Here is a 27,308-nt window from a genome sequence, read left to right on the forward strand (position 1 = left end):
CATTATTCTCCATATAATGGCATAAAATGGAACATAAACCTCACATTTTAAATAACAAAAAATACTGTTAATTCTGGAGATACACACTGAAAAAAATGATTCATTCAATTTACTCAATTTTTTTAAGGTAAGTGGTTGCAATCAATTTATTTAAGCTACATTTAAACAAAAGTTTTTTAATTTTATTTTACTAATTTTTTGTTTAAATGTAGCTTAAATAAATTGATTGCAACCACTTACTTTAAAAATTGAGTAAATTTAATGATTTTTTTTTCAGTGCAATATTGCAAAATTCATTGCACAATATTTACTTTCCATTATATGATATTAAACGTATTTAAATAGATCTTGGTTGGTGTGTTATGCAAAATATTGCAATTAAAGATGCATTGGTTAACTTTTAAAAGGATCTCTTGTCAGAAATGCAATATAATATACATAACTATATTATCAGTGGTGTATAAACACCTTACATAATGAACTATATTGTTTTTATTACATTAAAATTAGCCACTTTTATCTACATACACACCGTGGGTCTCCTTACATATGCGTTTTGAAATTGGGGGTGAGCTGTTGCTTGCAATTCGCCATCTAACCACTAGATGCCGCTAAAATTTTTCCTGATCCTAAACCTACAAGATGACTTACATTACTGCATTGTAACTATATTGTGCAATACTGCTTTGGCTAATAATAGGGATTATAAATATGCAAACTGAGTTGTTCTCAAACACAGAAATGTTGAATAATGCTTAGCTGAAATATTATTGATAGAGAGGCACAGACTTTATCATCCTGAACATCCCATCCCTAAACCACAACAAAACATAAACAAACGTTTAACATTCATAGGACAATAACATTCATTTGTTTAAGACGGGCACACAAGTTGGCCCCTGAACAGTCGTAAAGATGGCATACTAATGCAGGCTATTGTTGGCAAAGTCAAAGCTGCTATAGCTAGAAGTGCCACAGCGCTTCCAAATGCCGGCAAGTCTCCCAGACACAATAGCTTCGGTCTGGATCTCTGTTTCTCCAGCAGTAGTGGCCCTTGCCTCTGCTTTTTCAAGTGGCATCAGGATCTCCGTATCATCCACTCCAGGACACTTAGCGCATCTTATAGTCGTGAGCGATAGCGGCCTCACATAGCTGCCCTTTAAAATCCAACTCGAAGGAAAAGTCAAGATCACGCTGAAAAATAAAACAAGATGACAAGTAAGAAAGACGTATCGATATAAGTATCTGGCTGTTCCATTACCAAATGATTGAAGATAAAACATTGTGCACATAAACATCTTTGACTGGTGTTTTAAAATCAGACTGAGGTGTTTCATGACACAATCTAAAGAAGAAAACAAATGCATGAAACAATGCGTTGCACACATAATGTATGTACATGAGTTGTGAGGTTTCTTACTGCATTTTTCTCGTTTGGCTTCATGGTGACACTGCCCACTATCTCTTCTCCTCTTTTCACAGTCAGATACTCCTCCAGATAAAACACTGTTTGTTTCCAGTGTGTGAACGGAGCGTCTGGTGCTATGATGGAGTTAAAAGATAAACAATAATATTTAATACAATAATATATGTGGGCTATTATATTTTTTGCTTGTGCTTGGGGGGCACCTTTCAGCAAACAAGGCTACTGCAATACTTTGAGATTAGCGAGAAAGTCCGGGCTTTGTGGTTTTTATTAAGTCTACCCATTAAAATATTCAGATAAGACAAAAAAAATATGAATTCTTATTTCAATTTCATTAAGAGCTTAGATAAAATCATAATTGGCTATGGTCTGGGGGAAAGTCCCCCCCAAACTCCAGCTGTGGGTAGGGGTGGTCCTAATGTAATGGCTTGTCGGTGTATATATTTTTAAATTATGTATATTTGTCTTCTGTATAATTGAAATTTATTTTCTACATGGTTTCATACATCTGCATTTTATTCTTTTCACAAAATAAAATTGTTTAACACAAAAATCAATGTTTAATGTTTATTTAATAGGCAAGTGCTCGTCCTTTTCCATCTTTCCCTAATCATAAACCTGCATAGTTTGTATTCCTGTAACATCACTGTCAGTTTCTGTGCCAGCTGGAAATCCACTTGCTCTTTTACCCATGAGAAAACTGTGTGCTAACTGAGCAATATTCCAGGCTTAAAAGGTCAGAAGAACCCTTTGATCACTTTGTCTAGGGATAACACAACAATCTCATCTTAAAAGCCTTCTGACAACACTGCAGCACAACATCCAAGAACCGGTCAGGTAGTCTCTTGACTCTATAATGTATAATTCATCAAACTGCTGATGTACAAAACATAAAAGACAGAGAGAAGAGTAAAGTAACACATAGCAGATTAATGTAAATTACAGCCGACAATGTTTGAATCGCCTACTCTGTTTCAACATCCAAATTTATTTTTTGTCCAGGCAATATAATGAGCCTTTTGGGCAACCGCTGGAATTAATGAAGTGTTTAGTTGTTTGTAAGAGCCTGACCTGTGGCAAAACACCAGACAAAACCTTTTCTCTGCTCTGTTTGTGTTCAAATAAACACTGAATTAATATAGGATTGCATTGGATTGAATCTTTAATAATACACTTTTAGTAATGTTTCTTATAGGAAATTTAGTTGCAGAAAGTGATCTTTTAGCCCTTTATTCAAATATATTGTCAAAAATGTATTAAAACAATTGGATGCATGTTGTGTGCTTGGCGTTTTAAATTGAAGCTCACCTTTGGAAACAATTTAGGGAGATTTTGAAAAAATTGCACACACAATGCATGCACACAGCTTAGTAAAATTGCAGGAGAATGTTTTTTAAATCAAATACAAAAATAAAAGGATAAAAATATGAATAGCTAATAAAATTGCTATCAGTATATACATTATTTTCTGTGAGCTTTTTGTTCTTCTGTGCATTTTCGAATGTTAAAAAAACATATTCTCTGATGTGATGTATGCCTTTTTGTCAAATAAATACCTTAAAGGGATAGTTCACCAAAAAATGAAAATGTTATCATAATTTTTTCATCCTTATGTTGTTCTAAATCTGTATAAGTTAATATTTGATAATGATGATAGCTGATTGTAACCATTGACTCCCTTAGTAGGAATAATAATTAAAAAAAATGATTCAATGGGTACCATCAACTGTGTGCTTGCCATCATTTATTAAAATACCTCCTTTATCATTTTTCACAATACTTCCAAAATATTTTTTCCTACTATGGAAGTCAATGGTTACAATCAGCTGTGTGCTTACTTACCATAATTTATCAAAATATCTTTTTTTGTGTGTTCATAAAAATAAAAACTCATCCAGGTTTAGAACAACATGAGGGTGAGTATATGATGTTAGAATTTTAATTTTTGGGTGCACTATCCATTTATCCAAGTTAAGTTTTCTTTTTTTCTTCATACTCCTCATATTTTTATTGTTTAATCCAACCTTAGGGGTAAGTAAAAATACTGAGCAAGCATCTCTTTTTATTCATAAGTGCATGTGGCTATTTTGGCTAAATTTGCCACTGCGCTATCTTAGTTCGTCCACAAGGGGGCAGACATTGACCATAATTTACACAGGGCTTATCGCCCATAAATTCTGCGTGATAGTTCTCATTTGCATATTAATGAGGTCATTACCGTTGGACAAATTCAAAACGCGACTTCATCAAATTTTATGAACCGTATTATAAACCTATTATAGCCTCTATATAACTCCATCTATGTTAGTCATTTTTCGCACATATTCTGAACCGAAAGCAGGTGTAATGTCTGTTCCTAAATGGCACTTCTGCTTCAGTGTAAGCTTTTGACGTCACCAAAATTTGGATTTAGATAAAAAAATGATTTAAAAAAAAATCAGTTTCGTGTTTTATCAGATTCAAGTCCGCTATGTAATGCTATTTTAAAATTTGCGGAGCAACTCACATTTTAGCCACTTCCGGTTGCGGTGGAAATTACGTCAGTGCATCGAGCAAAGCTTCCATAAACAATTTCTCTAAAATATCTGGTCTTAACCTAAATGTTAACAAATGTGAGATATTCCCACTTAAAAGTGTTAACATGGTAAAAATTGAAGGAATCCCTGTTAAAGAGGTAGTCACATACCTTGGTATAAAACTTTGTAAAGATGAATCACTTCGTGCTTCCCTTAATTTTGATCCCATTCTCACAAGTACCAAAAGAAAATTTAACTCCTGGTTACAAAGAGATCTGTCCATTTATGGTCGGGTCTTATTGTCTAAATCTGAAGGTTTATCAAGGTCAGCATATATCTCCCAAGCTTTATTTGTACCTAAAACATTTACTAAAGATTTTGACAGATTGTTATACGATTTTATTTGGAAAAACAAACCTCATTATTTAAAGAAAAGTATAATATGCAATCCTCAGGATCAGGGAGGTTTGAATGTTGTGGATTTCACAACTTTGTACTGCACTTTTAAAATAAATTGGTTGAAAAGATTTATTAAAAATAATTGTTGTATATGGAATATCTTCCCAAACTATTTATTTGATCAACTTGGGGGTATTAATTTTTTTCTTAGATGTAGTTTTGATGTAAACAAAATACCTCTTAAATTATCAAATTTTCACAGGCAAGTTCTTTTGACATGGTGTTTAATCTTTAAACATAACTTTTCTCCTCACTCTTTTTTTATTTGGAATAATAAATATATTACACACCAGAGAAAATCTTTGTTTTTTAGACAGTGGTTTGATTCTAATATATTATTAGTTGCTCAACTGTTAGATGCTAATGGTCAAATTCTGTGTATCAATGATCTGTGTCATAAATTTAATTGCCTTATTTCTGTTAAAGAATACTGTATTATTGTCAATTCTATATCCGTAAAAACCCTGTCTTTATTCCGAAATCAGAGTGATTGGTGTAACACTGTTGTGTGTAAAGTTTCCAAACATTTATTTTTAGATAATTTTGATCTAATTAATGATAAGTGCTGTAACCAAGCAATTAGATCTCTTTTTATTAATATTTCTTCCCCTCCTTCAAAATTTGTTTGGTTAAACATGTTTCCTTCTTGTGTGTGGGAAAACTTTTGGAGAGTTCTTAATCGTTATTGTATTTCAAATAAGACTAAAGAAGTATCATTTAAAATTGTTCACAGAGTATATCCTGTGAAAGAAACTTTGGAGCGTTTTCATTTGGACATTGAAAACAAATGTTCTTTTTGTAGTTGTGAAAAAGAGTCTATTGTACACTTATTCTATGAATGTCCCTGCTCATCTGTCTTTTGGTACAAGATGTCTCAATTTTTAAGTGTTAAATTGAACTGCAATCTACATTTAAGTTTATCTTCAGTTGTGCTGCATTTTAATGAATATGACGTTTCCAAAGGAAAAATGTTCCTAATTGACTTGTTTTTGCTCTTAGGCAAATTCTATATTCACCAGGTTAAATGGAGTAACTCTGAACCCAATTTTGTTCATTTTCAAACAGCCTTTAAGATATATTTAGAATCTATACAATTTGTAAAGAACAAAAAAGCTAGAAAAACTGTTTCTCTTTTAAATGAGTTTAATATATGTTTGTAACGCCCTATTTTATTTTATTTTTTCTATTTTTATTTTTTTGTAAGGTATGTGATATGTAAAAAATGTGATGTTATATGCACTTGCCCTTTTGTATAATTTCTGAATTTCAAAGATTTAATTTAAAAAAAAAAAAAAAAAAAAAAAAAAAGACTTCAAGGCACGTAAGTGAGTCTTAATCTTACAAAAGTGATTAACTTTAAACTCAGGGTTAATGATGTTAACTTCCTTTTATCAAGTAAACTGGCTCTAAACCTGAGTCTATAAAGAGTATAACTAAATGTTAAGTGCAGTGTAAAAGCCCCAAATAAAGCACTTTGGTAATGGTATTTTAAAGAGTAACTAAACCCCAAACCAACTTTTTATAGTTAATGATATGTAAGAATGTGGCTTTATTAGTGCTGTTCATTGATTTGAGTAACTTTTTTGACATTTGGTTATAAAGTGTTTCATTGCTACAGTATATGGTGTAAAAACGTCTAAGTGCTGCCCTCTTCAGGTTGAATGGTGGCTACTGCAGTTGAATTTTCCTATTGAATGTTGCGGTACCGTGTAAGTGGTACGACCCTACGTAAGCAATTTGAAGCTCACCACGCCCTTGTTACGATCTCCCCACACCCTTGGTACGAGCTCAGTTCGTCCCCTCTATCTCCCTTGGGGTCTGCCCACTTTTACAGTATTGCCAGTGGGTGGAGTCAGGCTCTGAACAGGGGTTTAGTTACGCTTTACGCTTGCAGACCCAAATGGACCCAATGCAATGCTTTCAGAATCAGGTTAAGAGTGCAATGATGTGCATTTAACAACACCTGTAGAGAAGCCAGTCTTTTTATGACACTTGGTGAACTCTATGTTGAAGTAGGTGACCAGAGCGTGTACATAGTCATTTCTCTGGATCTGCAGACAGAAGGAGGATGTGAATGACAGGTCTTCTGGCTTCACTGTGTAGATGTCAACTTCCTGAGACAAGAAAAAGAGCATCATACACATGAGATCAAATGGAGTACTAATTTTTCAAAAGCAATGTTTCATTTAAGTATCAACAGCTTCTCTTAAAATTTGGCAAAAATTCTCTGGATAGTTTTATATTACTCTCACTTTAAATCCGTCATTCAAGGGCACTTTTATCATAAACCCTTTCAAAGCATATGCAGCAGGCACATATGTTTTGATCATGTGTGATGCACATAAGTTTGCATGACGTGCCGAAGACATGTGACGCTCCTTAATGCTAACAGGAGTTAACTTACAGTCTGTCAATCCAAACGGGAGGAGTTATGATAATGTGATAATGTTGGTCTTGTCTACATTGCCAATCCCAGGAAGTAAACTGTTGCCTACAATCTGTGTGTTTGTTGTAGTCCATGAATAGAGATTTACGTTGGAGATGATAACTCGTGTCATCGTTTACTTTGGGGTTTGTGCCTTTGCATATAATTAACATGTACACACTTACACACCGAAGGAAATGTAAGATCGTAAATCGGAAAATGGTGCTCTTTAAAAACATTGTGTTACGTTTTGTCTGGGCCGAATGCAGCCCAGGTCTTCCATTTGTAAAGTCATCTCATATTAGATTTAGATGTAGCACAACATTTTGAAAAGCATCATTAATCACTGTATTACCATACAAACAAGACAACGATGTTGATGCTTGTGTCTGTCTGTCTACGTTAAGTGCATTCATCTATTACTTTCAAGCTTTGCTCAATTTGACTAATGTGATCATTAAAATAAGCTTAAGTTACGTTACCCTGACCTTACAAAAAAGACTATATGAGACGAGAAAGGTTGAAAGTCGAAACATATTGAAGAAACAGGACATACAGTCGCTTTAAAGTGAAATATGAATGGCATTGCATTAGATGAAGCAAATATTAAACTATGCTGCATTTATTTTAATTATAAATACATATTTGAATTATTCATTTTTGACTTTACTTCGAGGTTGAGAGTGAGTTAATCATGATGTCATTTCATTTTTGGCCGAACTATCCCTTCAAATCAAGAAAATATTGGTAAAAATATCTATCTTTCTACAAATGAAAGGATTTGTAGATACATGAAAGGTTTCCAGATGCATTTCACAGCCCATCTGTGGTGCCATAAACTTTTCAGTCTTGATGAATCTGATTGAAGCAATAATCATCTCATCAGAACCTTCTCCAGTGCTTTATAATGAAATGAAATTGCATTTCAACAGATCATTACGTAACCGTCACACTGAGTGATAAAGTTAATGATCAGTTAAATATAATGCTGCTGTTTTCTCCATGGCTTCATCTCAATTCATCTCCCACACATGCACAGAGGAACCCACACGCTCGTGCAACAATGCGAGCTGACCTTGATCAGGCAGGCGTTGGATACGACTTGTTTCGTGTCCACGGTGTCCACTAGCGGCTCTTTCATGGCTACGTTCCTGATGCAGGTCATGTCGAAGCCATAAACGTTCTCCCACCCTTATGAAACAGCAAGATATACATCACTAAGAGTCTAACAGTAGATGTTGGTTTAAAGATCTATCAGGCCTAGTTAAACACTCTAGCCAGGTATTTGCATTTCAGTATGTAAGATGTGTATGTACTCACAGTGAATCTTAAAGTCCTTGTACTGCCTGTCTTCAATGGCTACCACATAAAGAGCAGCCCTGTCTGGGAACATCAAACCTCCAGGTTTCTGAAGATGAAGAAACTCGGTTTACTATAGGCCCTGTCCACACATACACGGGTATTTTCAAAACCGTAGCTTTTTTTATGTGGTTTGGCCATTCGTCCACACGCAAACGCAGTATGACTGAAACTGAATTTTTAAGAAAACTCCTGTCAGGGTGAAGATTTTCAGAAACTGGCTTTTGACATCATCGGTCATGCCGAGGCGAGACTCTGCAAAGTCTCCTGATTGATCAACATGGCTTTGCAGTTAGGGATATATCACCATTTCTTGGTTTGGCATGCTCTTGACTGCACTTCATACTGGGTTTTTGCGTGTTCGTGTGGACGTGGAGATATTTTTTTTAACGAAGGAGGGAAAAACTTCCCAGCAAGCAATTTGGGCTAAAACCAGGCTAAATTTGGGCTGTCAGTGAAAATCTAATAGACGTCTACCATAGCCCAAGAATAGACGATACATATAAGTCTAAAACAAATGAAAGCAAACACCTTGAACACCTGTTGACTTTGCCTACATGTTGGAATATCATACATCTTCAAGTTATTTTGGCAAAAATGGCATGTAACCAAATTCAAAGCTATTTAGGGTAAAAGTGGGTTACTCATAGCCGGTCTATATTGGGTCTATAGTTAGCCGTCATTTCAACGTCTTGGTTTTTGCTTGCTGGGTTATGCTGCCTACACACCAAACTCAAGGCATCACATTCTACTGTCTAGATTACTAGCGGGATTTAACTTTGTGTTATGTAAATTTTTAGCTTGAGTTGAATATTTTCAACTTGCGCAAAGATGTGTTTTCGCGCAATCGCACTGCACAATTCGAGTTATTAGCATCACACTGCGGGAGTTTGCATCTTTGCATTGACTTTGTATGTAATCTACTCTGAACGTTGAATTCGCGTTTGGTGTGTACGCCCCATTAGACACTGACCACGCATTATTCAGTACTGACCAGCCACTTATCTCTGGCATAGATGACAGTATTCAGCATCGATTCGTAAAATAGACAATAGCCCATCCACTCGGAGATGATGATGTCCACCTGATCTACTGGAAGCTCTGTCTCCTCCACTTTTCCTTTAAAGATGGTTATAACTGAAATACACAGCAGCGAATAACACAAAGTTACTTCTTACTCTGTTTAAGGCTGGTTAAAATACATGTTTATAAAACTGTGGGTGTGCACAGGTTTGACTTTACTAGTGAGAGACAAGTGCAAGCACATTTAAAGTGGTGAGGACCTCTATTAAAAGTTATATGCATGTATATGAAGATTTGTCAAAAATGAAATCTAGGCATGTAGAACTTTCACTTCAAAATCGCTTAATCCAAAACAAGAAAATTTTAGAAATACTGGTTAGTTGGAAGAATCTGTTAAACGCCACCGCCCTTTTTCAGTAGAGTCCTCTAAGTACACGAAAGAAGAACTTGATGAACAACAGCATGTGTATAAGTTGGATTTCAATTGTCGAGCTAAGCTTTTTCCCCGGATTAAGAAGGTTTACCAAACGTATGCGGATATTGATTGAATTTTTGAGCCTTTAACCTTCAGAAAGTACAGTGAAGATGACTGGAGAGAGATAGTGGGATTGGGAAGTGACCGTAGATCACATTTAAACTTGTGTCCCTTGTGAGTACCTGGACCTGAATACAACCGGAATTTGGCAGGCACATGCATCACAGCGCCCCCTAATGTGTGGTTCAGTTTCTTCATTTTTACATTTTGAATTCTGACTTTTTGTCTGTGGAGTTATAGGGTTGGCCATAAATCAGTAGGCTACTCAACAGTAAAGCCGGTTCTGTGATAAGTAGTAAATCGCCATCACCTGCTTTCAGATGGAGCGGCATTTACTACACAGAGCCGTATTTCGCTGAGAAGATCAGCAAAATTAATACATTATCGGAGACGATTCGTCCACAATTATGAACGCAACTTTGCCTAGCTTCTTGGTGAAATACGGCTCTGTGTAGTAAATGCCGCTCCATTTAAAAGCAGGTGATGGTGATTTACTACTTATCACGAAACTGGCTTTACTGATGAGATACGCATGAGAATCACAGGCGATTTATCGCACACCTCTAACTTAGAGGGTTTTGCAGCGAAAGACAGATATGTTAAATAGCAGTGAAATACCAAATTTGTTAAAGGGGACATATCATGTAAATCTGACTTTATCACGTTTAAGTGCTATAAATGGCTCTCCAGTGCTTGTATCAACCTAGAAAATTTGAAAAAGAGCAACCCTATATGACTAAAGGGACGTTTGTGAAAATAAGGCATTTCAATTAGTAACTACACTGTAAAAAGAAAAAAGTTTAATTAACGAAAACAAGTACTTGGTAACGCCTAAAGGGCCGGTTGAACTTCCAAAGGTCACGCGCAGTTGAAATGACTGTGGAGAAGCTCATGCTGAGGTCTGTAACATAAAATTTCCTCTGGTATCCAGCGCTGATGCAGTTGCTATGAAATTCAAGGCGTAATGCTACCACAATGACTAAACCAAAGGTACAAAGGCCTGCAACATATTAGATTACACAAACTACTAGATTCACTGTTTAGAGTTATGCGAGAAACAGCGTTTTGAGGACATCTGCTGGTTACCCGCTGTGTGAATGCAACAAGAACAGCATATTTACATATTCAGTGACATGTAAACAATTGCAGGAGTTTTTATTGCAAGAAATATGCATTAGTTAATGCCTCTTAAAGGCAAAAGCTTTGCCAGAGTGCTGCGCATGTGAGGAAATTAGCTTAAAGTTATCGCAACTTATGATGTGGACGCTAATCTAGTTTTTGTTATAGTTAACATTATAGTTATCATTATATATACTGTGAATGGCCCTTAAAGGGGACAGAGAATGAAAAACCATTTTTACCTTGTCTTTGTTGAATAATGGTAGTCTACCCGCATTCACGAACATACAAAAAGTGCTAGACATGCTAAACATCTCAGTCTCATAGAAATTCCTCTTTTAGAAATGTCAGCCAGAAAACGGCCCAATCTGAAAAACTGATGCTTATGACATCACAGGCATCTCCCTGCCCCTCCACTTTTAAATAATTGGCTAAATTTTTTGAGTGGCAGCAAAGTCAGCCAATCAGTAATGAGATTGCGAGCCAAAAAGGTGCAAAACCACTTGTTTAAAATCCCCCACCCTAATAGAGCTATCTGAGAGAGGTTTTTAGGAAGCTTCTAAGGCATTACAGACCCAAACAAAAAATTTTTGTCTACATGTCACATCACAGAACAAGAATAAATACCCCGTTCAATCATTTTTTGTCAGCTTTAAGAATTGTTTTTTTTATATAAAATTTTCTGACTTTAAAGCAGGGGTTCTCAAAGTTTACATTCAGAGGTCCAATTCTGAATTCTCATCATTTTAATAGGTCCGAAAAAAATGGTTACTACAAAAATTGTCAAGCATGGTAATAACTTTATGTAAATAATTTGTTTATATAACAAATCAACACAAATAGTTTAAGAAAAACATAACAAGTGTATTTTGCATTTAAAGTAAAAACATTTTTTAAACATAAACACAAGAAATATGCCAAAAGTAACCAGGTGCAAAATACAGAGCAGCCTAATGAGAGAAATGGCACACTTTGTTTTCCATCATATGCATAAACCATGCCAAAAAAGTGTGGTTGGTATGTAGAGACACCGACCAAAATTAGGGGTGCACCTATAAATTGGCTGATGATGTTTGCTATGCTTCTCAATGAATTACGGTGAAATGCCGCTACATCCCAAAGCCAGGGGGCGCTCTCGTGCAGAAACTCAATATGCGCTGCAGACGAAGAACCAGAAACACGCAGCTCCAGGAAATGTCTTAAGGATATATTTATGTTCTTCAAACCTTTTCAGGTATTTTCATAATAATAAAGAATATGTATAAAGATTGTGTTTGATGAGTGTTGCTTTTTCAAATGCATGTTATAAACGACTCAAACCAACAGTGATTTCAGATTGATAAGGACTTACTGATCAAAAGCTGTATTATATGAAGTAGCTGTGCATAATATCTGGGTGTGATGGCTACAGCGTGACACGAAATTTTTAATAACTCGTTTTATTTTCGGACCAGGAATACTCTTAAATTAAAAAAAAACTAAACGAATGGTTTACAAGTTTAATATGCATTTGTAAAGTAGCAAATGCACACATTTAATCAATCACATAGAAATTAATGCACTTGTACTATGAAGTGGACGCGGGTCCGGATCAAGTTCCCGTCGGGTCCGGATCCGGACCGGAGTCCGGACTTTGAGAACCCCTGCTTTAAAGTGTGTGTGTGTGTGTGTGTGTGTGTGTGTGTGTGTGTGTGTGTGTGTGTGTGTGTGTGTGTGTGTGTATGTATAGTATATAATTACATACTAAATGGTACTTTTTCATAGAATAAATAATGCCAACAGGTTTTTGTGATGGTTGAGGTTAGGGACTGGGGTAGGGTAGGGGAATGGAATGGAATATACAGTTTATTAAATGCATTGCGTCTATGAAATTGTCCCCGTAAACCACCCCAGGTTTAAAAGTAGTACACTTCCATAGTGTACTTAAAGTGCTTTATTTTCGCAAACTAATTTTGTACTTAATATACTAAAAATTAATCTTTAGTACTTCTTAAGATGTTCTTAAGATCATCTCAGTGTACTTCACTGTGCTATTTTGAGACACCATAAATATGATCTAAAATGTGCTAAAAATGTATTTAAAAATGTATTTAGTTACCACTTGTAGTAAACTTGAATCCATCTTTGTATGAAAGTTGACTTCAAGTCAATACAAGTGTTAACTAAGTAAATTTTTTAATACAAAGATTATGGGCTCTATTTTAACGATCTGAAACGCAAGTGCGAAGCGCAATGCACAAGTGACTTTGTGGGCAGATCTTGGGCGCTGTTGCTATTTTCCCGGCGGGAGAAATAACTCTTGCGCCAGGCGCAAATCAATAAGGGGTTGGTCTGAAGTAGGTTCATTATTCATAGGTGTGGTTTGGGCGTAATGTCAATTAAACCAATCAGAACGCTATCCAACATTCCCTTTAAACGCAAGGGCGCAAGTTCCATGGCGGGTTGCTATTATTATGACGGATTTACCAGGCGTACGCCAGGAGCGGTTCACAGCCGAGGAGACTGACGTTCTTGTAAGAGCAGTCAAAGACAGAGAAGTTGTTTTGTATGGGGATGGGAGAAACCCGCCGAAATCAGCGTAGGTTAAACAGGCGTGAGAGAAAATAGCCAAAGTTGTCTCAGCTGGCATCCCCATCGTTGCGCCAAGCGCTACAATGATGTCAGGAGACAGGGGAATCCCAAGCTTGCCAGCATAAATCAGGCACGCCGTGTAACGGGAGGTGGATCTGCCTCAGGACCTGATGCCAGCAGAGGACATCGCTGCGTCCACCCTCACTGCTGAAAGGGTTTGGGGGCTTTGAAATCGGACCCAAGAAACGCAAGCAAGGTCCAACCCCAAAGTACTCTTACAAATCAAATTCATATACATTAAGGTTTCTTATGAAAACATTTTAATTATTATTTACATAAAATAAACGTAATACAGCCACACAACAACTTATGAAAATATTTTAATCGTTATTTGCATGAGAATTTTTTAACGCAGCCACACAATAAATAAAAACTATCACCACAATGCTCACCACTATGATTTCCCTTATCTCGTGTGTTAATATTTTTTATTGTAACAATTAATGATTTGCAAAAATAACTGTTGCATCTGTGTAGATTAGATAAGCAAAGTGTGTGCGCGTTGTGCACGCTATACATTATGGTCAAGCATGCGCCCTTAAAATAGCATAATGAACCACGCGCAACGCGCCACTGACTTTAGACTAGTTTTTTTTGGTCAGTGGCGCAATTGTTTTTTGAAACTGCAAAATAGCATCAGGGATGGTTTGCGCCGCAACACGCCTCCTTTTTTGTGCTGAACCGCCCAGGGAGCGCAAGTTCATTCCCTAGTTTGCCGACGTGCGTCTGTGGAGGGAAAAACCCGCTGTGTGCCGGTGCAAAATAGGAATGATACATGCATCACTGACAAAGTCAATTGCGCTGGGTGCAAGATAGGGCCCATTATGTTAAAAGTGCATTTTAGTTCATATTCATGTCTCAAAATAGCACAGTGAAGTACACTTAGATAATCTTAAGAACATCTTAAGAAGTACTAAAGATTAATTTTTAGTAAGTACAAAATTAGTGTGTGGAAGTGTACTACTTTTTCACCTAGGACATATGCCAACGTGTGTGTGTTTGAGCTGCAAGTCCAACTAAGTTTGCAACATCAGCTTTTGTTAAAGTCCCATAGAGATACCGCAGTGACCTAAAAACTGAACTTTTTTTCGGAATAAAACAGGAAATAGCCCTTCATCAGACACTGTGTGTTCTAGGGCTGTCAACTCAATTACAAAATGTACTCTGTACAGCATACAGCAGCACCAATTTTACAGTCTCTTTTGTAGCCTCTTTCCCTCTAAACTCTCAAAGCATTGATAAACCCCATTGAACATTTTACTCTTTTAATATTCAGATTACTGCAGGCCTTCATAGCTATGTGTGTGTGCCCGTACAGGAGAATGCTGGACAACACTATCCAGTTAACGTCTTATCATATTTCATTCTGCTTTTCTCACACACCCACATATTAGACAAATAATATGTTTATTATGCATTCATATAGCGCTTTTCATCATTTTGCATAATTAAAAAGCAGCTTTACATGAAATATAGATGCTGTATATGTTCTTACCACTATCCAGATGATTGGCCTTGATGATTTTCTCAGAGTATTCTGATATGCTTGAGCATTCGATCTAAAAAATAAAATAAAACACAAAATAATCAGATTGACATAAACAGATAACGACAGAGTGAAAGTCATAACCCAATGTGAGTATTTAGCATGTCTCCGTTCACCAAAGTACATCTCTGTCCTTAGAGTCTTGTACACCAGTCCGTCTCCACTCTTCTAATAATTGGCCTTTTTTAACATTCACACACTGAGTTTCTTCCCCTTCTTCAGGCACGAAAATACACAAGCACACACAGTAACAGACCTGTCAATGCCTAAGGCTAAAGAGAAAGGAAGAGATATAGTTCGTAGCCAACAGCATCTTTCTGCTGGATAAGTGAGGGGTTAATGCTATCATCTTTGGTGCATAATGTCCCCTGTGTGTCTCGCAGACATCATTAGTGTCTATAGACATCTTTGTCAACTTAAGTTTAAGACCAAGACTAAAGTCAGATATAATCAGTATCGCCGCGTCTTTTCTGGCTGTCGCACCTGTTTGCAGAAAAGTTTCACGTACTGCAGTGCAGCCTCAGCCAGCACCGGCAGAGAGTTTCAATGTAATCAGCCGTGCACGTACTGTTACATAGTCAGCACAATTCCAGCAATCTCTGAAAAAAAGTTTTTGATGTACGTGATCAAGGGGAGAAGAAACTGTTTGCTGTAGATCAAGGGCAAACTCTTGCAAACATGACAAGTTCAAGCATTAAAAAATGATTGTTGATGGTAAAAATTTCTGTTTAAGCATCATTCAGACTTTTCAAGATTCTTTTTGAAAATTCTTTGAATTTAAAACATTTAAGCACAGAAAATAAGAGCCTGATCTTAGGAATTCATAATTAGTTTTGTATGAAATTGTGCAACGTGAATCCTCCAAAAACATAAACTTATATGTTAGACCAAATGTGACTGCAGATAAATAGGTTGTATTCATTCGTAAATTTCCACACAGCCTCAAGCTGTAATAGTTTATAAATATTTATCATTTTGCACGAAATCAATGTTTGTCGGCGGGTTGGGCCGCGGGTCGGGTTCAGACAGATAATTCACGTTGATGTCTCGGGTTACATCGGGGCCGGGCTTTAAAAGCCATGGGCTGGGCCGGGTCGGGTTGTAATTTTCAGGCCATTTGAGAACTCTACACGAACATTGATGCATATAGGTCTTATATATATAATGCATACATATATTTTAAAATATAAAAATGTAAACGATGATCAGATATATAGTTCTTAACAAACATGCATGTACGAAGGCACCAAATTCTTTCTCCGCTGGTGGTTGCTCATCACAGTGTCAATCTATGTTTAGGTTACTGAGCAACAAAAGATGCTCTGGAGCACCCAAGTGCTTTGAAGAGGAGGAAAGTCTTGCGGTCACGTTTTTCGTGTAGTTTTAGATGCGACATGTGAAGTAAATTTGAAGCAACTGTGCATATGTGCTCAAGCCGAGCCCGAGAGCACTCACGGGATCGGCGCCTATGTGTGTATTTTTTGTAGCACTTCTATCCATGAAACAACATGTGAGAAACTTTTTTGGGGTTATAATGTTTCCAGCCATTTTGATGGTGTAACGCAAATTGATACTTTTTCGCAACCTTGAGTGACCAAGAGAGAACGGGCATTTCTTATTCCAAAGGCTGCAGCCTCCGGAGGTCGCATATGTCATCAAGCCTGGTTTAATTCAGTTAACTGAGCATCACATTTGCAATTCATAAGCATTTCACAACAATGTAGAATTAACAAAGAATAATAGTCAACTTTATAATTGTTAATGTTATGAAATAAGTCAGTCTTGATGACGTATGCAGCTTACAAAGCGACCTCCGGAGGTTGCAGCCTTCGGATTGAGAAACGGCCGATATCTTGCCTCATTGTTCCGCCCATAAGCCAGCGGGTCATCACTGATATCAGTTGCCTTCCTCTTGCAAATAGCGCATTAACTCCGAGTCTGCTGGTTGTTTGCATAAACACAAACTTAAAGACATCTCACTGGGCGAGATGGTACTTTATATTTTTCATAGTTTATAACATGCCCTCACTGAGTTTTACTGTTTTTGGATCAATGGGTGCTTTAGTGTTTTATAAGTTGGGTAAGAGGGTCACCTATTGGATTATAGTGGAATTACGAATTGCCATAAAAACTCACAATTGCCAGAGAAGCCTTTTCTCTTAATTGACGAGATAACTTGTCAATGGCGTGGAAAGAGGGTATATAATCGGGGTCCAAATAAAAGGCGTTAAAAAAGGCTAGAATTTATGACATTTTCTTGTAATTTAGCTTCTTATCAAATTTCCAGTTAAATGGTCACTAGACGCTGAAACGTATGTCATTTTATTAGATTCTAATCTATTAATTTTTGTTATTTATGCATTTGGCAGACGCTTTTATCCAACGGCTTACAGAGCATTATAAGCTATAAAAATTTTTTTATCAGTATTTATGTTCTCGGGTTCGAACGCATGACCTTTTGTGTTGCATACGCAATGCTCTTCCACTGAGCTATACAGAAACACATTTATGAGGACAATATTACTATATAATTTTACAATTTTCTGGTTTCTTCTGTGTTGTATAAATAAATTTGACTTGACATTGCGATGATGAGCAGGTGGTTTGTTAAGAGCTGTAACATGGTCACGGAGTTTGCTCTCTCTGGCATTTAGATTATGTAATGATTTTTCATTAGCGCTGTGCAACTTGATAAGACCAGCGAGGTGCAAATCAAATCAACTCAATTACAGCAGAGGACGCAGACAACAGCTCCACTTCTCCAGGTACTTCTACTTGCTAAAAAGAGGAAAAGCTCTCTGAACATTTTGTCCCCAGAGGTTACTGGGACACGGGATATCGAGAGAGAATTTTCAGGAAATTTTTTCATCTCTGTTCATATTTTGACTTAACAAGCTCAGGCGTCAGTTTGAGAGCGTGAAATCGTGATTTATGGACGTTGATGATGATTATATCATGATACTGATGGATTACCATATGGTACTACTATAGTACTTCCTGGCACTTTGATAGAGGTTCTAGTTGAAGAAAAGCAAGCATCTTTGATCAGCGTTTCTTATGAAATAAGTAGGTGGTTATATGCCATCAAATTTCCCACAAAAGAGGATTATTTGATTTGTATTCAGAAGCTCTAAGCCGCTGCAGTGTGGCTGCCGTGATGCTATTTTTGGCATGGAGGACGGTTCCAGCATGGTAGGAGACTATACAGGCTCATGTAGTTTTAGGCATAAGGAGGGCTGTGGCCTCTTACCCCGTACACGTGCTTGGCTCCAGCTTTGGCAGCAAACATAGAGAGGATGCCAGTTCCACTTCCCACGTCCAGTACAATCTTGTCCTTGAAGATGTGTTTGTTATGGTACATAGAGTTCCTGTATGTTAACGTTCTTACTTCGTCTTTTAGCATCTCCTGTACACACATGCACACAATTTTTATGCATTTTATTACGGCACTCCAAGGTTAGTCATTCCCAGATAGCAACCACCTGAAATTGATAACACGGCATCATCTGGGCACTGTGATTCACTTGCAAAGTGCAACTTTATACTTTCAAATAAATTAAATATAAATATGCATAATGAATAAGATTTACTAATGATAAAATCAAATGCATTTTCGTCTTGAGCCTGTTAAAATGCGTCTTGGCTTAAAGCCACTAGAAAAAAGTTTTTCCTCACGGAAATTTGTCAAAACCTAGTTTCATGCATAAATCCCTTCTCGGTGATACAAGACCCCATCACCCTGTTGGGATTATTCTGCAATTGCATCTTGCTGTCTGTACATCATTTCTTATGTAACATAATGGCTTTTTTCTAAAACCTGCCAAGCTGCCTACATATACATATTGTGTATTTCAAAAGAAATGCTGCATTGAACATCAGCTTCCCGGACCTGAACTATTATGGAACCAAAAGCCACATTTACACGGCAACAGAAAATGATCAGTCCTGGTTTTGAGTCCTCAATACGGTTGCATTCACACACAGTTTGGTTATTTACGGGAGTGACGACCGCATTCTATAACCAAACTAACACCTGTTAATATTCAGCATTCAAAACTGCATTTACAGAGAAGCTTGTGAACTTGGTTACATGTTGTCATCTGTCAGTCACTGTGTTGAGGTACAGAATTTATGAAGGAGATGGCAAACTGGTAACCATATGTTGGGTTTTCATCGAAATGTAAAAGTGACACCTTTGAAAATTTGCAAACAAAAAAAAAAACAAACAAATGCAAATTAGGGGCATTTCCATCAAGTTGTTCGAGCTGAGCGAATGAGCGAGGTATTGTTAACCTAGTATCCAACAGTAGATAAAACAAGGCACGCTTGATGGTAAAATGGAAACAGGACTGCATTTGGTTATGATTTGGCAAGTTATAAATTTACTAGCAGTGCAGATTGTTATTCCCAAACTGAATGTTGTGCACAGAAGAAGAAATGCAGAAGTTTTGATGCATGCACTAGCATCAAGGGCATTGCGAAGATGTTAAGCCCCATTATATGTTTAAGACAATGTCAGCTAATACAGCTAAATGTTCAGTCATGTGGGTTTAATGTCCGCTACGTCAGAATTTATTCGGCAAATGCGTTTCAATCTCCCATTTTTCGCATTTACTCTTTTTCGCATAAGTCAAAAACACCTCAATAGAGCGTAAAAACTTTATTGAGCATTAAGGGAATTTTATTCGAAATTTGGTATTTCCATCACTTGTGTTTATGCGATACTTCAAAACGCGCATAAAATCAGTGTGATGGAAACCCAGATAAAGACGCCATGCACAGTGCAATGCCAACTTGTCTCGTGTACACATACTGCATGCATCCAAGTGTTATGTTTGTATTTAGTACAACGAACGGATTAAATCGCACGTTGTTCAGCGCAAAGTCTGATGCAAAATAATACTTTCTGACGGTGCAATCTTTAATATTTATGTCTGTCACTAGGGTTACGACATCATGCATGAATAAAATATGGGTTTGACTTTGCTTACTTGTTCATGCAGACCGTATTAGAGCTGTGACTGTAATCTGCTGTGTAAGCAGGAGATTTTCATACTTACAGACACCTGTAAGTAAATGCAGTTGTCACTCCCGAAACGTTGCCATGTGAATGCAGCCATAAAGCCTGATACACGGCTCTTACCTTAGCATTCCTAAAAAAGGCTACAAAAAATACCTAAAAAGATACAAATTGTACCTGCTGTATTGATTGTATTGAAGAATTTTAGCTTTCCAAGATATGTGACATTTAGCTTTTTGTTGTTGAGTTGTTGTTGTGTCCCTCCCACGGTACACTGTAATTTTAAGAGTATATGTAGGCAGTAGACAGCAAAGAGCTAGGTTTTAATGACAACCTTGGCAGCATTTTTGGGCATCACAGCTACAACAATAAGTAAAAACAACCCAGCATTTTGGGTTGAAACAACCCAGCCTAGGTTAAATTACAACTCAACGCATTTGTCCATTCTTGACCCAACGCTGGGTTGAAAATAACCCAGTGTAGTCACGTTGCATTTGATGATTGCAGAGTTTCTCAGTTTTTGTAGTATACAAAGCCACTTTTGAGTGATTACCTGCCAAATGCACAAAAGTGACATTTTGTCTTTATAATATCCGTGCTGATTTGTTTGTGTGCAATACTGCTGAGGAAACACTATTATCTGAACATTGGTATATAAACAGCTCCAACATCGATCTCTGACATAGTGTAATGAATAAGAATGAATAACTGGTGCCATCAACGTTAAAGCATGTCTTTGCAGTTCTTTTCCGGTACGAATTTGTCAAATTGAGATGAGAGAAGGGGAAAGATCTGACCTATATGCTAAAAATGAGCATGAACAAAATTAATCTTGCAGGTCTCGCCTGAATCTCCTGTACTGCGCTCACTCTCATCCTTTAATTCAATGACACCCCCTTCTCTCTCACCCTGCTCCACTTCTTTGAATATTTTGCATTATACATAACACCCAGGAAATAAATCAGGAGGACTGATGTCGATTCCTAATACCAAGTTAAGACTGCACGATTTTAGCCCTGATTTTGACTTGCTGACAGGTTTTGAGAAATAAACAAACAAATGAACGATCAAAGACGTGATCTGACCGAATTGCGGATGAGTCGCCAACACCCGTGAGATATCTGGCATGCTAGATATCTGGACCTGTCATCGATTTAAAATAATGTCGCGAGAAATGTGTTCTGACTGAGAATAACACCGGCGATGACCTACAGCCAATGAGAGAGCAACATACAGGGCAGCTGGAAGTTCGGGGAGGAGTCTCCCCAACCATTTCCTCCTTCATAATCTTGCGCACATGCAAATTGTATGGCGCATAACATTTTTAAGAATAATCCCACTCTCATGTGAGAATTCCGACCTTGCACGCGTGATCTCGCGATGTTTCCTTGTCACGTCTTGCGTGCGTTTGGTTTTGAGACGTAGTTTGTGGACTGGGACAAGTTGTTGGCGATTCTTCCTAAGTCATGCACTGTCACCAATCCATCATGTAGTGTCAACACAGCAGCGACTGAACGCTACCCAAGATAGTCATGTAATGTGAAAAGATCTGTGACCCGACTACTTTGAAAATTGTGCAGTCTGAACTTCGCATAAGAGTGCATCCAAGATCATACATCTCAGCATCTTTCTTAAATGTAAGCATCCGCTGCTTTGATCGGCTCGTACCTCATGAATGCCAAAGTGGGCGTAGGAGTCAAAGTAGTAGTCCCTGGATGTCATCTCATCTGGGTTTAGGAACTTGGACATCTTTCCTCTGCCGGGGCAACTGGTCAGGTTGGCCGAGTGAGGGGTGTGAGGCGGGTGGGACGGGTGTGTGGGCCGCTGAATCTGATGGACTGATGACACTGGTTTGGGCAGTGGGGATGGCTGGACTGAATGGGATGGGGCAGCACTCAGGGGCTGTTGCTAGAAGTTGCACAAAAGAATAAACTGTCATTTTTCCTCCAACTTTTTCCGTCCCTAAAAATTGTTTGGACATTTAAATATCCAAAATTTGTGATAATGTCTTAGGACCATTTGTACATGGTACTGTGCCAGTGTCAACTCTTGTATAATTGTGGGTTCACACCAGACGCGAGTTCAACGATTTCAAGTAGATTACATACAAAGTCGATGTAAAGACGTGATCAGACACGTCCTCGCGTGGGGTGATGCGACTTATGCGTTATGGGCAGTGCGTTTGCCGTGAAAATATGCGCTATTCGCCTCAAATGCGTCTTGTTGAATATTTTCAACTTGGGTGAAAAATTTGCATGACAATAAGTTCAATCCCGTGAGTAATCTAGAGCGAGTAACGCGATGCCCTGCGTTTGGTGTGTATGGATAACCGTGGGTTCACACCAGCCGCGTTTGAGGCGTCAAAATTGCATCTACCGCGCCTTGTTTGCCGCTTGAACAGTTTGAGTTTACTCACTTCATTTGCACATGAAATTCTAGTCATCGAGACATTCACATGGAAATTCTCGTCATGGGAGGGGCTTCTGCGACTCTGCTCACTTTCTGTAATCACGTCACTACTAGAGCAAGCTCCTGATTTGTTAACGCGGCGCGTTTTTCCGTCAAAGTTAAAATTTGTAACTAGCGCGTTTGCCGTAGCAACGCTCAATTTGCGCCATTCGCGCGAACGAGGCGGAATCACGTTTACCGGGCCGCACTACACGCCTCATTCGTGCCGCGAGACCTACAGACGCGCATCAACGTATCTTCATATTGACTTAACATTGAAATCACTCGCGCTTGACACCTCTACCGCGGCTGGTGTGAACGCCGCATTAGTGTATATCTTTGTATTTAAATAATAGGGCCTATGTTTACTGGCCATCATGTGTGTATTTCTGTTTTTGTGCAGCTTTAGGAATTTAAAGTAATGAGTGTCATCAGAGGGGGGCGATCAGGTGTATCAAGAGGTGTAAAGGTGTTAGGAAAGCATCTTTTAGAGAAATGAGAATGGGAACACACGTCCTTGCCCCTCCACTCGGCTTACAAATCTAATTTCGGATTCTATATTTAACCCCAACAAATGGCACATTTCGGCAACGCTCCACCTTTAAAACAAGCCCTCGAGAAAAGAGCTCAAATTGTTTTTTCGTGACATTTGGATTGATTTGCATTGAAAGAAGAAGAGATCTTTTCACAAACAGCATTGGCGTGACTTTCCTCTGGTGTTAGTTTATGACAGTGAAATATATCAGCCTTCAGTATCAGCACATCTCTTTCTAAAAGCTTAAGAGTTGCTTTGCATTGCATACTAAATTATTAATGCGTTTTAAAAATGCTCTTAAGAGTTTTGCAGCTCATTGGGCAGCTTTTTCTTTATTGGCTGTAGTTTTATAAAGCTGTCAGTGTCTTTCAGAGATAAGTAGGGGCACATCTGTAGTAAAGTTTTATACTTTACACCCACTGCTGACCTTGAAATACATGCACGTCACCCACCTTCAGGTGAGAATCGAACACAAAGACGTGTGAGAGATGGACATTTTTGAAGGCATTAGTCAATTGCTTGAAAGCTTTTATAAACATGTAGAAAATGTAGTGTTAACTCAGTCTTCAAGCATGGATTTAGTGGATGGCTGTTTGACAGGTACAGAGCCTGACTGCTATTTTTGGGAGAGTTTTCAGAGGCCAGGCATCATCCATCAAATGGTTTTAAAGATCCCCTGACATTATACCGTGACCTACTGCTGCGCTGAACTTTACTGGGAATGCTTAACAAAAGCTTGCCTTTTTTCTTTATATTTTAATGAACATGGATTTGCTTTTATGCTTGCATGACCATGGCAATATATTCCGGTTGGATAATCCCTTATTGAGGATAAATGCATAAAGTTTAAGACTATAAATAGAAGTGAAATAAATTAAAGTATTTTCTTAAAAGGAGGGCTAAACTGTAACCTTTATAACCTTGCTGCCTGCGGGCTAGTTTCTAATTTATTTTAACTGATTGTTTTCAAGTTGCTTAGCTTCTCTACTACTTGTTGCCATTTTTATAGTACTGGAGTGGAATGGGGTTAGTTGTCACAATAGCTGCAAGGCAAGGCAAGGCCTCCTAGTAAATATGGGTTTTGAGTCAAAACATTGACGTTTGTCTAGCAGTGCCAAACATTTTTCATTATTGTTGTCCACAGAAAAATGTTAAACAGCTAGGACACATCATAGTGGCACACTTATAACTGAAGATAATGTTTTACTAAAATGATCAAGTGTGTTGTCAGGACAAATGTTTTTTTATAAGTCAGGTGTACAGTTCATATACAGTTCATTTTTTTATAAATTCATTGGCTTGCCAATGAAGTATGTTACTTTTTAGTGTTTATTCTTTTGAAAATATACTTGGATTTTATTTTAAAATAGGAATTCTTCTTAAATCAGTTTTAAGAATTTGAATTTAAAAAGCTCCTCGTAACAGGTGCAGCAGCACCACGGACAGCAACCACCGTCCGCAACCAGTGAACCAAAGCACAGCACTAGAATACTAGCAGGATTTTTACTTTAATTCATGCTTTTAAATATAGAAACTTAATTTATTCTAACAACTTGTTAAGTGTTCTACTCAAAGGGCCAAAAAACATGTATCAAAACTTGCACGATTTGAACCGGCAACCTTAGTGATAGACACAAACGAACCAAAGACCAAGTATGATAACAGATTAATCAAACAATGAATATGGGTATAAACACGGAAACTCTCAAATGCGGAGCTGTGAATAGGGATTTTAGCTGTATTAAGACATCACATTTGTATACTTTATATGTTAATCGCTTACCTCAGTGTTCTCCGAATCCGCCATTTTTCTCCTGAGGAGCAAACAACGGGATGAGTGTTTCATTCCCATATGAGCCAACGGATTTTGTTCCGGTTTGCGCGAAAAAACCTTTTCAAAATCCAAAGTCTTTCAAAATCCCGACACTGTTTGCTACCATAAAGTCATAGAATAAACTATAATCATGTTCCAGAAGATAAACGACTCTTTAAACTTGTTGCAATCCCTCCTGAATCCATTGCGTAAAAGTTACCAGCAGTCGTTCCCAGAGGAGCGCATGGCGAGCTCTCCATACCGTGGGAAAATACTAATAAGAAACACGTTTTTCTCGCTCGTGTCTTGAGTAATAGGAGATCTACACATCATCTGATCAATTAAAGTGTTTGACACGGAATAAAGTCCCATTAGAGGTCTTAGATCCTTTACGCGCAGGAATCTTCATCGTTATTGCAGCGAGGCATGAAAAGCCGCAAGTGGTTTATTCTTTAATCTGAATCGTCGATCAGTTAATAAAAGTGATTCATAGACGCTGCTTCACATCTCCATTTCAGATCTTGAAAGATTTATCGTCCCTTCTGGAAAAGATAGCGCATCGGACATTTAAAGTTTCTCCGATGTGTAGCGCATGTTTAAGGACAGATGTGCATAATGCCGGTTTGTGGTCCAGCTTCCCATCTGATCTTAAAGGAGAAATTAGTTGTATTCCTTTAAATGTAGCGGCATGAGGCACTGAGATGTGTTTTCACCTCGCCTCCATCCTCTGAATGTGACAGTGTGGGCTATGATGCTGATGCCCTCCACATAGAGGAATTGAATAGACACACAATATAACAGAACTTTGAAATTAAAACAAGACAGGTTTTGGGGGGGGTCTCTGTTATCCTCTTAATCTTCATTTCAATTTATTAGCATGTTTGATTTACATGCAATATTGATCAAATGTTTCTTTGGATTTTTTTCATCAATGATGTGACACCCTATTTTATATTCGCATTCGAACAGCTGATCAATAGGTTTATTAATGGTTTATTAATAATTGAATATCTTTCACGCAGCACACATAAAACCCAAAGTGATCTAAAACGACAGTTCATCTAAATTATCTTGTTTGACTTTACACTTTGTGTTGTACTGCTGCCAAATGCCTGAGCCTCACATCCAGAATATAAATGTACAAATTCTTATTCACATCTCGCGCTGATGACAAATACACTTAAAAGTTGAACATGAAGTCAGTGGTTTTTAACCTTTTCAGTTGAACCAATTTTTCAAAAATAGCTCAAAAACAAAATTACCCAATTTGGAGTACAATCACTACTTTTCCATTACTCATGGCCACACACCTTTAAGATTGTTTATATGATTGTATTTTATGCCTCAACTACAGTATAAGAATTATTATTGGATCTGAAGGTGACATGAACACATGCCTAAATACTTTACCAGTATTACTTCACCATTATAACTCCCTTACTCCTTAATAAAATCAAAGAAGACACAATTTGAGAGATTACCTCTGATGGGCTCTCTTAAATCTCATCGTCTGATGTTTAATGGAGCTCCGATTTCAGAGAATTAATGACAGTGTTGAGGTTATAACATTGAATGTCTATTTAGACTCCGTATAAAATACCTCTCTCATCTTCCAGAATGCTATCAAAATTTAAATGTATATATTTGGCATGTTTTATGTAAAGTGCATTTATTTTTATCAGTATGTGAGAAACCGGATCCAACATTTTCTGCTGCTATAACTGGGCTACGTGGGCACATTGGGCCTCAGTTCTCATAACATATTATTGAATACAATATTATGATTATTTGCCTTTATTTTTGATAAATTATGTCATGTATGTTCACATTTCATCTTGTGTGCCATTTTAAATGTGTCCATAGGGGAGCTAAAATTAGAAACGTACCCTGTGAAGTACTTGTGGGTTTTAATGCCATAACTTAATAACTGGCACTGTAATTATAAAAGTGAAATAATTAATGCTTGAAAAATTCTGGCTTTGGCTTTATTGGCATTAAAAGATTGTGAAATGTTCAGCGGAGCTGTAGGAGTTGTGCTGCTAGAACAGGAACATGGGTTTGTGGGTGTTTCAGAAAGATTTAGATGAACTGTGCACCAAGTGGGTGGACAGGCTTGAATCTGCCAAGTTTACATAATCTCTAAATATACAGCAAAAATATTACACTTACTGCAGACACGCTGAGTAAAAAAATAACTGTGTAATTTTTGCGTAATGAGACAGGATTCGTTTTGGGTTATGTGCGTCATATGGATCCAGACTACATGATAAAGGCACCTGGGCAGTTTTGGGGCATTTGTGGGCTTTATGCAGGTGCAAGTCATGCTCCTGGTTCATCTTACACTTTCTCACGAGCACCCCCTGGTGTTGAGTACTCCAATAGCACATGTAAAAACTGTTCTTGGTTCTATTATATTATATTTTTGGCAACATTTTTGATTAAATAATTCATGA

At 37.5% G+C, this 27,308-nt stretch overlaps 1 protein-coding gene across 2 annotated transcripts; it reads right to left on the minus strand.

Annotated features, from left to right (window-relative positions):
• Positions 1 to 217: 217 nt before the first annotated feature.
• Positions 218 to 25,605, minus strand: LOC135773749 (protein arginine N-methyltransferase 8-B). 2 transcript variants are annotated; one of them, XM_065283513.2, is made up of 10 exons: positions 24,826 to 24,909; positions 21,728 to 21,967; positions 18,290 to 18,445; positions 14,989 to 15,052; positions 9,180 to 9,322; positions 8,147 to 8,234; positions 7,902 to 8,017; positions 6,365 to 6,515; positions 1,421 to 1,542; positions 218 to 1,194 (listed from the first exon to the last, which is right to left on the minus strand). In XM_065283513.2, the coding sequence occupies exons 1-10, from the start codon at positions 24,892 to 24,894 to the stop codon at positions 1,111 to 1,113; spliced, it is 1,233 nt and encodes a 410-aa protein (XP_065139585.1). In that variant the 5' UTR covers positions 24,895 to 24,909; the 3' UTR covers positions 218 to 1,110. The 2 variants fall into 2 exon arrangements, with proteins under 2 accessions (XP_065139585.1, XP_065139584.1); XM_065283512.2 differs by lacking the exon at positions 21,728 to 21,967 and having other exon boundaries at positions 220 to 1,194; positions 24,826 to 25,605.
• Positions 25,606 to 27,308: the final 1,703 nt, after the last annotated feature.

The sequence above is a fragment of the Paramisgurnus dabryanus genome, chromosome 9 (genome assembly GCF_030506205.2).
Source record: "Paramisgurnus dabryanus chromosome 9, PD_genome_1.1, whole genome shotgun sequence".
Lineage (NCBI taxonomy): Eukaryota > Metazoa > Chordata > Actinopteri > Cypriniformes > Cobitidae > Paramisgurnus > Paramisgurnus dabryanus.